At 36.9% G+C, this 16,477-nt stretch overlaps 1 protein-coding gene across 2 annotated transcripts; it reads right to left on the bottom strand.

Moving 5' to 3' along the window:
* On the bottom strand, positions 1,352 to 16,456 carry NDUFB5 (NADH:ubiquinone oxidoreductase subunit B5). 2 transcript variants are annotated; one of them, XM_003132546.2, is made up of 6 exons: positions 16,210 to 16,456; positions 10,064 to 10,152; positions 8,687 to 8,753; positions 7,531 to 7,592; positions 6,366 to 6,472; positions 1,352 to 1,584 (listed from the first exon to the last, which is right to left on the bottom strand). In XM_003132546.2, the coding sequence occupies exons 1-6, from the start codon at positions 16,331 to 16,333 to the stop codon at positions 1,464 to 1,466; spliced, it is 570 nt and encodes a 189-aa protein (XP_003132594.1). In that variant the 5' UTR covers positions 16,334 to 16,456; the 3' UTR covers positions 1,352 to 1,463. The 2 variants fall into 2 exon arrangements, with proteins under 2 accessions (XP_003132594.1, XP_005670062.1); XM_005670005.3 differs by lacking the exon at positions 6,366 to 6,472 and having other exon boundaries at positions 16,210 to 16,407.

Genomic DNA, 16,477 nt, shown 5'->3' with positions numbered 1-16,477 from the left:
ATGTACCATCATTTACAACTTAACACTGATAAGAACTACCTGCTTCCATTTTCCTTATTCTATCCTATAAAACTGGTTTCTGCAGGGACTCAGGGACAGCATGTCTTTATTGCAAATACTTTGGCAGAATTATGAGGTTGTAATTACACTGCATGGGGAAATCCTCAGAACAAAATCTGGAAGTAGCTGGGTGAGGTAGCCCTTTTCTGGGGAAGTAAGAAAATGCAACCACCCCAAAGATGTTGGCGGAATTGTCAAGGACACAAGGGCACTCAAAAGATATTTACTGAAAATAATGAATTTTTGAAGCTAAAAGGTCATGTTGGAAGTTGAAGGGTAAATGCTTATTTTTGTAAATACTGTGTATGTGTTTAAAATCTCTGAGCCTCAATTTCTCATCTGTAAAATGGAGAAAGTGATAGTACTTCATAAGGTCATTTTCAAAATAATGTGAAAAAAATGCAGTTATTCAGCACAGTGCTCAGCAGACAGTACATGCTTAATAAATGACCACCATTACTTTAGCTTTTACTCATTTCATGTTTGCAATAATCATTTTACCTTGTGGAACTTCTCCAGCATTTACAAAGAGGGATTCTAAGGAGTCTTAGGTATTAAACCTAAGAAAAATACACATGTATACACATTTAAAAAGAATGATTATAGCTAAAAAATATGAAAACATTAAACTTACATATTTGTTCACTGAAAAATTGTTAAGGTATTAATGTTTTGTAGTGTTGGTTCAGTATTTGTGTAATTCAAAATTCTGAATTGCCCCTGAATAATCTAGATGTCTACAATACTCACATGTATGCAAACTACCATATTTCCTGATATTTAACATTAGACTTCTCTAACTTCCATTTACCAAATAACACATTAATCTTTCAAAGCTATATCTTTATGAATTAACAAATTTCTATTTCTCCAAGTTTTTTTCCTAAATATTTTTAACTTATTTATTTATTTATGCATGCTGCATCTGCCGCATGCAGAAGTTCTGGGGCCAGGGATTGAACTTAGGCTACACCAATGACCCAAGCCACAGCTGTGACAACCCGATTCTTAACCAGTTGAGCCACTGGGGAACTTTTATATATATATATATATATATACTCTATTAACTTTCTTAAAAAAGAAAGTTCAAACCCCCAAATCAAAAGGCTCTGCCTTTCACAATGTATACATATAAACCCCCAAATCAAAAGGCTCTGCCTTTCACAATGTATACATATATAAAATCATCATAATGTACACTTAAAACATCTTATAATTTTGTCAATTATACTTCAATAAGGCTGGGGAAAAAACTCTGAAATCATACACAAAGCCTCAATCTAAACCAAAGTTGAGAAGCAATGAAGAGGATCTTTTATTCATCACAGAAAAAAATACAGAATACATTTAGTAATTTATTTTTCCTGAAAGAGAATATATTTTATATTTAGAGAAATAAAAGATTAGTTGTCAGGAGTTGTTTTTGGAGAATGATCAATAAGTGCCTTATCAATGGTTGGATACTGATACCACGGACCATCGCCTCTTGCACGCATTAATCTTCGAACTTCTAGCTCCTTTAACCTGTAATGAGTGGAATAGTGACATTGTAATGACTGCATTTCCAACTATAAATTTAATGAATTCTATCCATAAAGAATAACCACTTGAGAACTTCCATATGCTGCAGGCATGGCTCTAAAAAGCAAAAAAAAAAAAAAAAAGAAAAAGAAAAACATTCTCTAATTCTAAGATCTATTTATCTGTCCTCATCCTTCTTCCCAAACTGGGTAATTTCTACTCTAGAAAGATAGTTTGCTTCTTCCACAGCCAAGCCTTTGTACAAACTACCATATATTCCTGAAATAGTCCCTCTCTATCAAGACTTTTACTTTCCATTTTTATAGACTACATACTAACCTTTTTTTTTGGCTTTTTAGGACCATACCCCTGGCATATGGAAGTTCCCAGGCTAAGGGTGGAATCAGAATTGCAGCTGCCAGCCTATACCACAGCCACAGCAACACAGAATCTGAGCTGCATCTGCAACCTACACCACAGCTCATGGCAATGCTGGATACTTAACCCACTGAGCATCCTCATGGATATTAGTCAGGTTCATTTCTGCTGCACCACAAAGGGAACTGCCATACTAACTTTTTGCATGATTGGAAATATATCGCAGTAAAATTGTTTTTATTAACCCTAACCAGCTTATCAACCCTGTGATAATGTATATAAGATAATATACTTATCTTTTTTTAGGATTAAATATCATCTTTTTTCTTTTGTACTCTTTAGAATGTAATTATCCAAAATCCAAGTAATGAAAATATTCATCAAAGTGCACTAGTTAAGTAAATTATGCTTCATCCATTTAACGAATACCCTATGTACTTGTTAAAAAGAATGAGGGAGGAGTTCCCATTGTGGTTTGGTGGATTAGGAACCTGACACAGTATCCATGAGGATGCAGGTTTGATTCCTGGCTTCACTCAGTGGGCTAAGGATCCGTTGTTGCCGTACGCTGCAGCAGAGGTTGCAGATTCAGCTCAAATCTGGCATTGCTGTGGCACAGGCCAGCAGATGCAGTTACAATTCGATCTCTAGCCAGGGAATTTCTATATGCCGTGGAACTTTCATATGCTGCAGGTGAGGCTGTAAAAAGAAAAAAAAAAAATTATGGATGTGTTGATTTTGGATTCTTTTTTATCATATAAATCCTCAGTGTACATTATTACAATACTTTTGACAAACTCATCCTATGACCCCAGTTTTGATAACTTCAAGAAATTATTAATCTATGTGTTGTGACTGAGAAATACTGTAACCACCCTATAATAATAAAATAATAAATTTAAGTAAAAAAAAAAAAATAGAGGGAAACCTCTACAGTAACATGGAAGGACAGGACAGATATACTGTTAGGTTAAAAGTGCAAGGTATAAAATGAGTACATGTAGCATCTTCCCATTTCATTAAAAAACAGAAAAAAATCACCTTCTATATACACACACACACACACACACACACAAAGTATTAAAATTCTGGAAGACTAGGAGTTCCTGTCGTAGCTCAGCAGAAATGAATCTGACTAGCATCCAGGAGGACACAGGTTCGATCCCTGGCCCCACTCAGTAGTTAAGAATCCAGCGTTGCTGTGAGCTGTGGTGTAGGTTGAAGATGCGGCTTGGATCTCACGCTGCTGTGACTGTGGCTGTAGCACAGGCCAGCAGCTGTGACTTCGATTCAGCCCCTACCCTGGGAACCTCCATGTGCCACGGGTGCAGCCCTAAAGACAAAAAAAGAAAAAATTCTGGAAGACCAAAATAATGGTTATTTCTGTAATAATCAATTATGGAAGATAGTCCCTTTTAATTTTATATTTTTCTTTTAAGCTTCAGTTTTCCAAATACTCAAACATATATATTTTTTTAAAACTGTAGATATTCCCATTCCATGCTCACACTGGCATCTTTTAGAGGTAAAAGTCAGGGTCCTGTTTTTTGTTTTCACTTTCACTTTGTTTTGAAACTGTTTAGGATCTCTAAATTTCTTGGAAATTTTGGGATCTGATGTTTTATTTGGAACTCAAAGGTATATGTCTGAAGTTCAAAAATGTCGAAAGTTAACTAAGTATGAGGCATAATGCTATTCTAAGCTTAATGACAGTTCTAGATGGTAACTACATACACATGTAATTACTTATCTAGAAAACAAGCCAATCATATATTCATTTAATCATTTAAATATCTTTCAGTATCACAGTAATTTTTATAAACTTAAAAATTTAAAACAGGGAGGTCCTGCCGTGGCGCAGCAAAAACGAACCCTACTAGGAAACACGAGCTTGTGGGTTCCATCCCTGGCCTCACTCAGTGGGTTGAGGATCCAGTGTTGTAGTGAGCTGTGGTGTAGGTCACAGACGTGGCTCGGATCTGGCATTGCTGTGGCTGTGGTATAGGCCGGCAGCTATAGCTCCGATTGGACTCCTAGCCTGGGAACCTCCATATGCCGCAGAGTGGCCCTAAAGAAAAAAAAAAAATTTAAAACAGGATGAACTGAAAGATCAATGGTAGCCTGAGGCTAAGAGTAGGAGATGGGGACCGACTGAAGGGTACAGGAAAGAGACTCATTAGGTGATCGAAATGACCTTGATTGTAGTGGTTAGATATATAATTTGTCAAAACTCACTGAACTTAATGGGTACATTTGATTGTATGTCAACCTCATTCCAAATACCAAAATAAATTTTAGATAAGATTGTATTTAAACGTAGCAAAAGGAAATATGAGGAACAATAAAACAAATAATTTTGGACTTGTATACTTACTTATTTTATTACTAACAGAGACCTATGCATTACACAAAATTCCAAAAGCTAAAGACTGACAAACCTGACAATTCAAGGAGTAAACAAACACATATAAAGTAATTAAACCATCAGTACACAGTAAGTGTTCAAAAACATATTAGCTGCTATTGCACTTTAGTTATCTGAAACGTAAAAACACTATGTTGCAAAAAAATTCTACACTGTCAGAAGACAAACTGACAATCTAGGAAACATTTTAATTAAAGCACAAATTAGCAGAAAAATGAGCAATTTATGAAAAAAAAATACATATGATCAATGGATATGTGAAAAAATACTCAATTTTGCCAAAAAATACAAAATTAAAATAACATTTTTCTATCTTATCAGCAAAAATGTTTAGGTTTTTTTGTTGTTGTTGTTTTGTTGTTTTTTTTTTTGTCTTTTTGCCTTTTCTAGGGCCACTCCTGCGGCATATGGAGGTTCCCAGGCTAGGGGTTGAATTGGAGCTGTAGCTGCTGGCCCACGCCAGAGCCATAGCAACGCCAGATCCAAGCTGAGTCTGACCTACACCACAGCTCACGGCTACGCCAGATCCTTAAACCATGGAGCAAGGCCAGGGATCAAACCCACGACCTCATGGTTCCTAGTCGGATTCATTAACCCTTGAGCCATGACGGGAACTCTTAAAAATGTTTAGGTTTGATAAATCCCATTATTGGGATAGGTATGGAGAAAGAGAATTATCATATACTGGTGATAAGACTAGTACAACTTTTTAAAGAAGAGTTCAACAATAGCTTCCTAGAATTTAAAACAGAATATTTTGTTTACTAGTGTCACTGCTAGGAATTATATTCCAATTACACTGAATAAATATACAAAAATATACGTATGAGGATATTCACTGCAGCACAATGTATAATATCAAATAACTTGGAAAGAGCCTAAGTACCAATAATAACAATTAAAAAATTAAGCACATCCTCCAGTGTAGCCATTAAAAAGAATGAAGTATATGCTATTACAGAAAGATAACCAAGATACAGTTGGTTCTCCTTATCCTTGGATACAAAACCCTCGGACAAAGAAAGCCACTGTACTGTGCCATTTAATTAATTAATTAATTATTTCAGGGGACGGGGGAGAGCATGTCCACAGCATGTGGAAGTTCCCAGGCCAGGGACCAAACCCAAGCCACAACAATGACCCAAGCCACTGCAAGGACAATGCTGGATCCTTAACCTGCTGCATCACATGGGAACTCCTATACTGTGTCATTTTATATATGGGACTTGAACATCCTTGGATTTTGCTATCTGCTGGAGGTTCTGGAACCAATCCTTCTCAGATACCAAGACATAACTGTATATTTAAGAGAAATGAGGACAAGGTACAGAACAGTGTTGATAACAGGACTCCATTTGTATTAATATATTTTTAATGCATAAAAATTTTTATAGGAACATATACAAGAAATCATTAAATAGTGGTCACCTCTAAGGATGAACTGGGTGTAGAAGAAAAGAAATTATAGGGGGAGAGAGAGGGAAGGGCTGCCTTGCACTTAAAGGGTCAGAACATTTTAAAATAGCTGATTTTTAGGGCCACAGCTGCAGCATATGGAAGTTCCCAGGCTCTGGGTCAAATTGGAGCTGTAGCTGGTTGGTCTATGCCACAGCCACAGCAATGTGGGATCCAAGCCTCATCTTCGAACTACACCACAGCTCAGGGCAATGCCAGATCCTTAACCCACTGAGCAAGGTCAGGGATCAAACCCTCATGCTCATGGATACTAGTCGGGCTTGTTACTGCTGAGCCACAATGGGAACTTCCTAAAAAAGAATTCTTTTTAATCTGACAGATATTATCTCCTAATAGTCACCAATTCATTCTCTACTCTAAACAGGCTAATTCTCCCCAATCTTCACCCTTTGACATAGAGCATCCTACAGTGTTGAAACAGTTTTATTAAATTTCTTCTTGTGGTTTGAAACCGAAGGAAAGGACTTTAATCCCTGCACACACACCCCCGCCTTTTTTCTTTTACCGTAATTCAGCCTTTTCAGCTTCAATTTGAAGGATGGCCATCGTTTTTTCATAATTCTTTTCAGGACCATCATAGAAAGTTCGAGCAATCCATCTTGATATAGGATGCTACAGAAAAAAATTTGTTTAAAATTAGTGTTTATAAAGTACTTTGCTTTCCCAGTTTACTATTCTTCTAAAATGACCATCTCAGGTAAATCAGTAACACTTACTATGTGTCAACCACTTTATATACATTTTAAATAATTTTAATTCATTAGGTAGATACTTCCTTTGTCCTCATTTGTAGATTAGTAAGTTCCACAAGGTTATACAGTTACCAGGTTTCAGCATCTGGACTCAGGCCAGGTCTGTCTGATTCTAAAACCTGTGCTCTTTCCTATTACACTAGGCCCTGAGTATCTTCAACTGCAAATCCAGGATTTGGTGATCCAAAAATGGAGCTCTTTCCATTAGTCAGCGATAAACTAATTGTATGGTTTACCTTAAGATTTAATAATATGGTATTTCTTTTCTTAAATATAATTCATTCAGATAATAAAACATGATTAAGATACACTATAATTAAGGTCATCTCACTAAAACACTTATAAAGACAAATAACAGAATTAATTTGGGGTTTAAGTAGACAGTATGATAAAATGACTAATTAATACTACAGGTTCTGCACTGGTTCTGGAGTCAAGACTGCCTGTTTTCACATACTGGTCCTATCCCTTGGACAGGTTACTTAACATCTTTTAAGCTTCAGCTTCTTCATCTCTAAAGTTGAAATAATAATAGTACCCTTAATGGAATGAGATAATATTTGCAAAACACTTATTATAGTGCCTGCTACAGAGTGCTACAGGTGCTCAATAAATGAAAGCTTGCATTAGTATTGATACAATCTTTCCTCTGGTGTTGAACGTAGGATAAATTCTGTTTGTTATTCTGCTAGGTTGAGAATATAGTGTAGAATCAGTCTTTAAAAAAAACATAAAGCTTAAGGCAATAATACAATGCAGAATGTTACCAAAAGAAGTTTCCTGTGAAAAGTGAGCACAAATATATCATTTACATCATGTCAAAAACTGAATACAGATCTGTATCACAATTGCTAAATTAAGACATTAACTAGTACATTGACCAGTACACTGAAATAAATTTTAGTGACCTACACCAACCTTGAAATATTCCCAGTGTTCTGGGACATAGCCTTCTGGAATATCTGCCAACTCAGCTTCACCTAATAAGAGAAAACAATGATGTTCAACTTTAGTATCAGAAATTTATAACATTAATTCTTCACTATTTAAGTAAGAAGCCAACTTTCTGGGATTTTAAAGAAATCTTTTGTTTTGTACCAATGAAGATATCTAATATTTTAAATTCATTTCAATCTGGTGGAAAATTAATTCATTCATTAGATAGTTTTTAGCTGTCTTCCATGTGTAAGGCATTATACATAGGCATTATATGAGAGTTCCCGTTTTGTTTTCATAGTGTAACAAGATACAATAAAAGACACATTATTCCTTCTGAGTTTCCCTAAACCTCCTAGAAAACATTTTAGGATTCAAGATGCTAGAAGCACAGAACTTTCTCAGGAAAATCTAATATTTACTGTCATTCACAAATCCATTCTTTTTTGGAATATTATCATTTTATATGTTCCAGGATGGATAAAAAAAATTTCGTCCATCCCTCACCTTCTCTTCCACCTCTCTATTTTCCTTATTCAGACTTGTCAAAGCTTGTTTTGAGAAATGAGAAGGAGGAAGAAGACAAGGTCTTTTATATGGCCTAGAGGGTCAGTGACCTTATAGGGTTTTGGGGGGGGGAGGAACGATTAAAATAAAAAGCCACTGAGCACAACATTATAAATTTATTTAAAAACAAAACACACTGAACACAACTGACCAAGATCTGGTTATTTTAAAGGGGAGTTCCCATCATGGCTCAGTGGTTAATGAACCCAACTAGTATCCATGAGGACGCAGGTTCAATTCCTTGCCTTGCTCAGTGGGTTAAAGATCCAGCGTTGCCATGAGCTGTGGTGTAGATCACAGACACAGCTCAGATCTGGTGTTGTTGTGGCTGTGGTGTAGGCTGGAGGCTATAGCTCCAATTCGACACCTAGCCTGGGAACCTCCATATGCTGGGGGTACAGCCCTAAATAGACAAAAAAAAAAAAAAAATTTTGGTTACTTTAAGATAAATTCCCATGCTTATGTTTATTATTTAAAGAACTTGTCCTTATAATATCCATAATTTCTTTTTTATATTAATGTACACAGGTTTTAAAAATTTATCAATTTAGTTGGTGGGGGAGATACTTACCAATGAATACATTCACCAGAGTTATGCCAATTGCTACTGGAATTCCAGTCAACAAAATATAGAATCTCTGTTAAGATTGAAAAAAAAAAAAAGTTTTCACATAACCATTTTCTACCTCTCTTTCCCCACTCTCAAACTGTCCTCATTATGTGATTTACTTATAGTTCTTATAAAATAAACTTGCCAAATTGGAGATGTGATATCAAATTATTTATTTCTGTAATCTTCTTTTGCTCCAGCTTTTAGATGTTTATAGTTAGCATCATTAATGGAAAAAAAGGCAAGACTAATTATACAAGTATAATACAATATATATTTAAATGATTTTTCATTTTTTGGTTAAAACAATGTAATGAAAGAAATTTCTATATTACAAATTAAAGCATAATAACATTACGCTGATTTCTAAAGTTTGAGTTGGTTGTCAAAGGAAAAATGGGGTCTCAACCATGGGGAGGAAGAAGGGCATTAAGCACAATGGGCAGGCAAGAGGGGTTCTAGAGGGGAGCCAGTGCTCAGATGCTGGGCAACGGCCTGAGGACCAGCAGCAAAGAGTCCAGACAATCTTCCACCATCTAAGTCTCTACTTTTCCTTAGAGTCCTGAGATACAAACATATGATCAATACCCTGCTTCACTCTCTGAAATCAAGGTTCTTAAACAACAAAGAAATAAAAAATCATATCCCCAAATAATGGAGTTACTTGTTTAAAGAAGTCCTTCAAAGAGTTCTTCAGTAATTTAAAGAATATTTTAGTAATACGACTAATAATCCCCAATGAATACTTTTTTTTTTCAGGGAACACAGATGATATTTCAAAACCCCATGAGAAGAAAGGAATAGTTCAATTTTTACCTCTAATAAGTATGAATTTTTTTTTGAAAAAGGAAAGTTTCACTAATTTAAAAATAAATTCAATAACAAATCAGATCTTACTATACAATCTCAGTATTTTTTGAGAAAAGGAATATGATTTTATAAAATGAAATCTGTTATGAAATGAAAAATGTTTTCTAAATAGGAAAAAATTCCTATTGGTATGTAAAGAGTTTAATTCAACAAAAATTTCAACTCACAAGTGGATGGACTAGTGTTTGAGATTGACACATACACACTAAGGTATATGAAATGACTGGCCAGCGGGCACCTGCTGTATAGCACAGAGAACTCTACCCAACATTTTGTGATCATCTATGTAGGAAAGCAATCTCAAAGAGAATGGATGTGTATATTTGTATAAATGAATCATTGTGTTGTATAGCAGAAATTAGAAAAACCTTGTAAATCAATTGTATGTCAATAAAAACTTGAAAAAAATGAAAAAAAATTATGCACAAAAACTAAAAAATAAAAAACTCAAAAAAAATTTCAACTTACCATTAATTTCAAAAACCGCCTGTCATAGAATCCAGAAGGCTTGATGATAAACAGCCTTTTCCCATGGTCTCCACTGTGTCGCACGGGAGCTAGACATATTAAATTACCCTGTTATATATATGGTCTAAATGGATGTAGTTCAATTTTGAGATAAAAATCAGATTATAAGAAAATGTACATGCATAAATGCTTACTATGAATTAAGATAAAGCATCCCTGCTCTGCCAAAAACAGATACATATGATAAATATTTTTTAAAAATGCATGCTTCTTTATTTGAGTACTAAAGGCAGGGCAGATAGGATATCTTCAAAAAGAGACTGATGTACTGTTCTAAACTATAGCTCTCCTTATTTTTACTCAGTGTTGAAGAAATATCTAAATAATTATTTCAATTTACTCCAATAGCCCTCCCCTCTTCTGAAATTTATTCTTTAGGTCCAGATGACATCTTATCCTCCAGAAGCCAACATACTTCCCAACCAGATGAGAGCTTGTCTGCCTTTGAACAGCAATAAATTCTACTGATGTACATACTGGCTTTCACTGCCCCCACTGAAACATAAATGTCTTAAAGGCAGAAACAGTCTTTTTAATTTTGATAATACCAGAAATAGCTTGCAATGAATTTAGGAGGTTAATTCACAGAAGGATAGAGGCTGGTATGAATTTACTAAGTATAAATCATACTACTAAGGCTTCTAAAATAACAAGAGAATTTGACAAGGTAAATATATATTTCAGCAAATTATTTGAAAGATATAATAATTTTCCTGGATTAGGTTTTTTTTAAAAAAAATGGGCTGGATAACAGTACAAACCACTCTTTAATTCAATAAATACTTAAGTGTCTATTATGCACAGCTCTTACACTAGGCCTACAGTATAAGAGGCATATAGATCCTGCTGGGAGGAAAAAAAAATAGATAACATAACTACAAATCTATAAGGACAAGAAAGAAAGAAACAGGATGCTGTGTCAGAAAAGCACAGGCTCAGAAATACAGTTCTTCTTTAGACAGGATGGTGGAGTTAGGGATATGAGGAAGCACACTGTAAGCCGACAGAAATAGCTAGTTAGATGAAATCTGTAACACATAGTTGGTTGATTGCTTATACTCAAAAGATGTCAGTTACTTAATGCAGTAACCCGCCAAAGTGCTCTCTCAAGATTTCTATGAATAGCCTGGATGAGGTGGAGACGGCGCTCCTGAAGATACAGAGCTACTGCTATCAACAGTGACTACTTACTGATGAACTGGATTCCCTCAGAGTCTTCCTACATATTTACAAAAAGCTGAATCTGAAATGATTATGTATAAGTGGAAAGGCCCTCCAGAAGTTTAGTTGCTCACAAACTTAAGAAAAGTCATTGGAAAAAAAAAAGTCATTGGTGTCACGTGGTTACCAAAAAATCCCAAAGGTAATCCAATCTTAATCTGATGTACCAGAAATACAGGGTCAAAACAGGAGCCCCTACCTTCACCTCTTAATACGACCTGCAGAATGTGTCCATCCCATAGCACACTGATTTAGAGGGACAATCTGGAGCACATCTCAAGTTAAGCCACCAGGGTGGCCAACAACCTGGAAACTGACCTACAGAAACAGAAAGAACTGAGGCTGACAGGCTGAGAAAAAACCTGGTCTCAGGATAGAGACCAGGTAAGTGTCTTTAAATAGCTGAAGGCTGTCCAATGACAAGGGCTTACACTATTCTGTGTTGACCTGAAAGGAAGAACCAGGATCAATAGGCAGAAGAGAATTTTTAGCTTAGTATGGGAAGAAATTTCTAACAATTTTAGTAGTTGAAAATAAAATGGACTGCCTCAATTCCCTTTAAGGAGTTATTCAAGTATCAGTAATGGGCTGTAACAAGGATTAGCACACTATAAGGATTGGCCCAGCAGATTTCTCGGGTCCTTTCTCTCAAAGCATCTAAATAGATGGCCTCTCTTAGACTAAAAAGACATCCCTTTTCTACTCATCCATCTCAAAGATTTCTTTCTGACACCAAGAACTTTTTCCTGCTTTCAGGTTTTTCCACTTACTTTCTCCTTTGCCTGGAAACTTTTCCTTCAGGCTCTTTTGAACGGCTTCCTGCTCACCCCATCCTTTAGGGCTAAGATCAAATGTCACCTCCTCAAAGAAGTCTTCTCTGACTATCCTACCCAAAGCTGGTTGCCCACCTATTCTCCTTAATATCATTTGGTTATTTCCTTTAGAACAATAAGCACTAAGCCAAATTATTTTGTTAAAGTCATCAGGTCAGGGTGACTTTTTTTTTACTCAGCACTGTACCTCCAATGCCTTTAGTGTCTGCTATATGGTAGGAGTTCCATAAATACTGTTGAATTTACTTATTTATTTATTTTTAATCTTATGGCCACACTCACAGCATATGTAAGTTCCCAGGCCAGGGACTGAATCCAAGCCACAGCTGCAATCTGAGCCACAGCTGCAGCAACAGCAGATCCTTTAAGCTACTGAGTTGGGCTAGGGAGTGAACTCTGCACCTCTGCAGTGAACCCAGCCACTGCAGTCTATAATCTCAAATTCCCTTTCAATCAGGCAGAGACACACACACACACACAGAAAAACACATAAGAATTAAACTCTATGTGGGGTTTAAGGACAGTCGATTACAAACGACACTATTAACAGATATGGAAATTGTAACAAACTATGGAAGAAAGTCTGGGCTGGCAGCAGTCTAGCAATATTAAACAGTAATGTAAACTTTGTTTACATATCACTATCCTATTGTTAAACAACAATTACTCAGGTAATTAAATTTGCTAGATAACTGTTATAAATGTTCTAAAGCTTATTTCATAACACTAACTTTTTTCAAATATTCTGAGCCTTCATGATTTATTGTTGGAGTAGGGCCATCTGCTTACAATCCAGAAATATTAGGGTGAACATTGCTTACAACTGGGTGACTGCCAGGATTTCTGGAACTTAGATCTTTTTGTCACAAAAATAGGCATTTTCCATGATTCTCTAAAGCCTGGAATTTCTCAGTTAGGTGTTCAGTAATTATGTGGAACTAAGATTCTTCAATGACCAATTCTTTTTAATGCAAATAACCTCAAGAAAGTTATGTTTTGGAAACTGTGGCACATGTGAGGATCAAATAAGACAAGATTTTTTGTATGTCTCCACCAAAAGGTGGTCATTTTCTTTCCCTCATTCTCAGATTATTCCCAGTTCATGGCACTGCCAACTCGATTACCCAGGCTAAAAATCTAGTCACTTTCCTATGTCTCATTTGTCAATTGTCAGGGCCTTCTGATTCTAAAATTCAAACTTTCTATTTCTTTCCTTGCCCTCTGCACCTCATCATCTCTGATAAGCAATTCAGTATCCACAAGCATACTACTGATATTGCTTTTCTGCTGAAACACTCTTGGCTGCCTACAAAATCATTAAGATTTAGCCTGGTATTTAGTCTTTTCCCCTAATTTGGTCATAACTTCCCTCTTTTTAGCCTTCTCTCTCAATACCTACCTATCCCAAGAGCCCCATATTCAGATATATCAGAAAACACATCTTTGTTTTTTCTTTTTATGGCCACACCTACAGCATTTGGAAGTTCCCAGGCTAGGGGTCTAATTGGAGCTGCAGCTGAGGCCTATGCCACAGCCACAGCCACACCAGATCTGAGCCGAATCTGCAACCTACACTGCAGCTTGTGCCAACCCTCAATCCTTAACCCACTGAGCAAGGCCAGGGATTAAACCTGCATCCTCACCAAGACAATGTTGGGTCCTTAACTCAGCCAAAACAGGAACTCCAGAAAACACATCCTTTACTTTTCCGCCAACTTCACCTTTTAAGACTACCCCAGAATCCAATTAACATGCCCCATTCCCCATTTCTCAATTAAGTCCATGCTTTGTTTATAAAATCATTTTAATACTCTTCAATTTTTAAGCCATAATATGTGCATGTCAGTCTTCAACATAAATTCTCTGCATCTGAGAGAACTTAAGCTCATTTCCAGAATTCCTTGATGTCTGACATTTAATAAATAATTTACTTTTATCTGCTCATTTTCTAAGAAAGGATTTCACTATGACTGATACCATGACAATACTAGATGTTTAAGAAAGGTGTGGCCACAGGGCTCTGCAGAAGGTGCTATAGATTTTTCGCACACACTTTTTACCACTACTGTTGAGGTAAGTTAAAATTATCACCCTTTTAAAAAACAAAAAACAGTTCTTATGGTAAGAAACAAGTTCACTTCAAAACAGCATTTCTAGAAAGATGCAAAATTAGGCAGAAACACATTTTAGGATTATAAACACTTGTCAACACAAAGGAGATTAATTTCCCCATCAAGTCAACAGAATATAAGCATGCTTGTAATAAAATCTTGTTTTTTACACATGAAGATATGCAAGTTCGGGGCAATTAAGTGCCTTCCACTAGCTTCCAGGTTGTGATGACCCAAGCTCACACAGCTACTAAACTTCAGAGCCAGAATTGGAACGTAGGCAGTCTATCTCCAGGGGAAACAAAACCAGACAAGGTTTTCCACTCTGATGGATCTTACATTCTCATAGGGGCAGACATAAATGATAATATAAAGCAGATTACAACCTTTCATTCCACAGTGGCAGAGTAGGCTTCACATGTAAAATACCTTTGAAAACATGTACACAGCTGAAACACAGTAACATTCACCATAACAATCAAATCCTTTCCGGATCCTGCTCCCAGTGGAAAGGTGCAAATTACCTGCAAGGATCATTCCAAAACTCCAAGAAAGGGGAGTAGTGTATATATAAAGAGGATCTAGGGGTGAAATTTTACCTCAGTTTATCTTCAATTAGGTATGATAAGAATTTTTTGGCTTTAAATTTCACCTCCTCTATAACTACGTATTGAATGCTTACAATGTATTTTTTTTTCAAGAGGAATTAAATGAATACCTTTAATATCTTAGAGTGGTGTCCAGCACATAAGTGCTCAATAAATGTTAGCTGATTATTCAATTTAATACAGGAATACACTTTTTTTTTTTTTTTTTTTTGGTCTTTTTGCCATTTCTTGGGCTGCTCCTGCAGCATATGGAGGTTCCCAGGCTAGGGGTCGAACTGGAGCCATAGCCACAGCAACACGGGATCCGAGGGGCATCTGCAACCTACACCACAGCTCACGGCAACGCCGGATCCTCAAACCACTGAGCAAGGCCAGGGAGGGAACCAGCAACCTCATGGTTCCTAGTCGGATTCGTTAACCACTGAGCCACCACGGGAACTCCAGGAGTACACTGTTTTTATAAATATTGAGTCACAGTTTTCTCATCTGTAAAGTGAGGGTAATATTATATACTCCCTTTATAGAATCGAAGAGGAAATAAAATATACTGAATACAAAGAATTTGATGTTTCCCCACTATGATTATTCATTCTCCTAGAATTCAACTCACAGTGTCCAAGAGGATCTAAATAACCCCACCCCCCGCAAGAAGGCAATGACTTTTCTAAGACCTAGGAACTTTTTCCTTATGGGTCCCTTCCTAAGATATTAAAAATAATTATTTTATGATTACATTCTATAAAACCATTACGATCCAGGCTGGATTCACCATCACATAATGCATTAACATTCTGGTCCTTTTCTTTCTGATTTTAAAATAAATTTAAGTTAAAACATTTTCGTAGACACCTAAAAATATCATCATGAAGGCACTGTGCCTACCAGATGAGTTAGCCCAGAGCCTCGTCACCTGTCTGTATATTATTACTTAGCATGGGTGGGCTCCTCAGCAACGTGATTTCCCACCTTGTGAGACTGAAATGTAGCCCAGGTGGAACATATAAAGAATCTGGTGCCTGAGAAAGATGGGTCTCAGCCCTGTGCCTTTCTAACCGCAGCTTCATCCTCAAATTAGCACCAACAGATCAGGTGAATGACGAAGTGTCTCACAAATTCTAATTAATAACTTTGACATGATCGATCTAATTCAGGAAATTCTCAGTCTCCTCACACAGCCCATGCTCCTTCTCTCAAGCCGCAAGTCCTCAATTTCTCCCCGCTCCCTCCGGATTCCACCAAGGTGACCCGGGAAAAGTCCTCTGTCTCTCCTGCCGCATTCCCTGACCGCGCTTTCTCCCAAAGCCAGCACTCACCGCCAGTCTTAGGAAAGCCATGGGTGAGGAAACCCCCGAATCCAAACCGTGTGCCAAGGCGGCTGCGGGACAGAGTGGCCACAGCAGTGACTGAAGCCCGCTGCAACAAACTCATTGCCGCCATGGCTACTATGGGCGAGAGAAGGGCGGGGAGGAGTAACGGGAGCCGAGAGTGTCAATTTCCTAACAAGGGCGAAGCCGGAAAATAGCCATGTTGACTGAGGGCAAAGCCAATTTCAGTGCTCGTTATCAGTCCGCGTGAGACACA

The sequence above is a fragment of the Sus scrofa genome, chromosome 13 (assembly GCF_000003025.6).
Source record: "Sus scrofa isolate TJ Tabasco breed Duroc chromosome 13, Sscrofa11.1, whole genome shotgun sequence".
NCBI lineage: Eukaryota > Metazoa > Chordata > Mammalia > Artiodactyla > Suidae > Sus > Sus scrofa.
This window is presented reverse-complemented; position numbering and strand designations above follow the sequence as displayed.

What these genes read in the sequence shown, in the direction of transcription:
- NDUFB5 (XM_003132546.2), bottom strand. Translation starts at nt 16,333, where the DNA reads ATGGCGGCAATGAGTTTGTTGCAGCGGGCTTCAGTCACTGCTGTGGCC. An exon ending in TGGCTTTCCTAAGACTGGCG is followed by an intron (nt 10,153 to 16,209) that starts GTGAGTGCTGGC and finishes TAATATGTCTAG; the next exon opens with CTCCCGTGCGACACAGTGGA. An exon ending in GCTGAAAAGGCTGAATTACG is followed by an intron (nt 1,585 to 6,365) that starts GTAAAAGAAAAA and finishes CACTCATTACAG; the next exon opens with GTTAAAGGAGCTAGAAGTTC.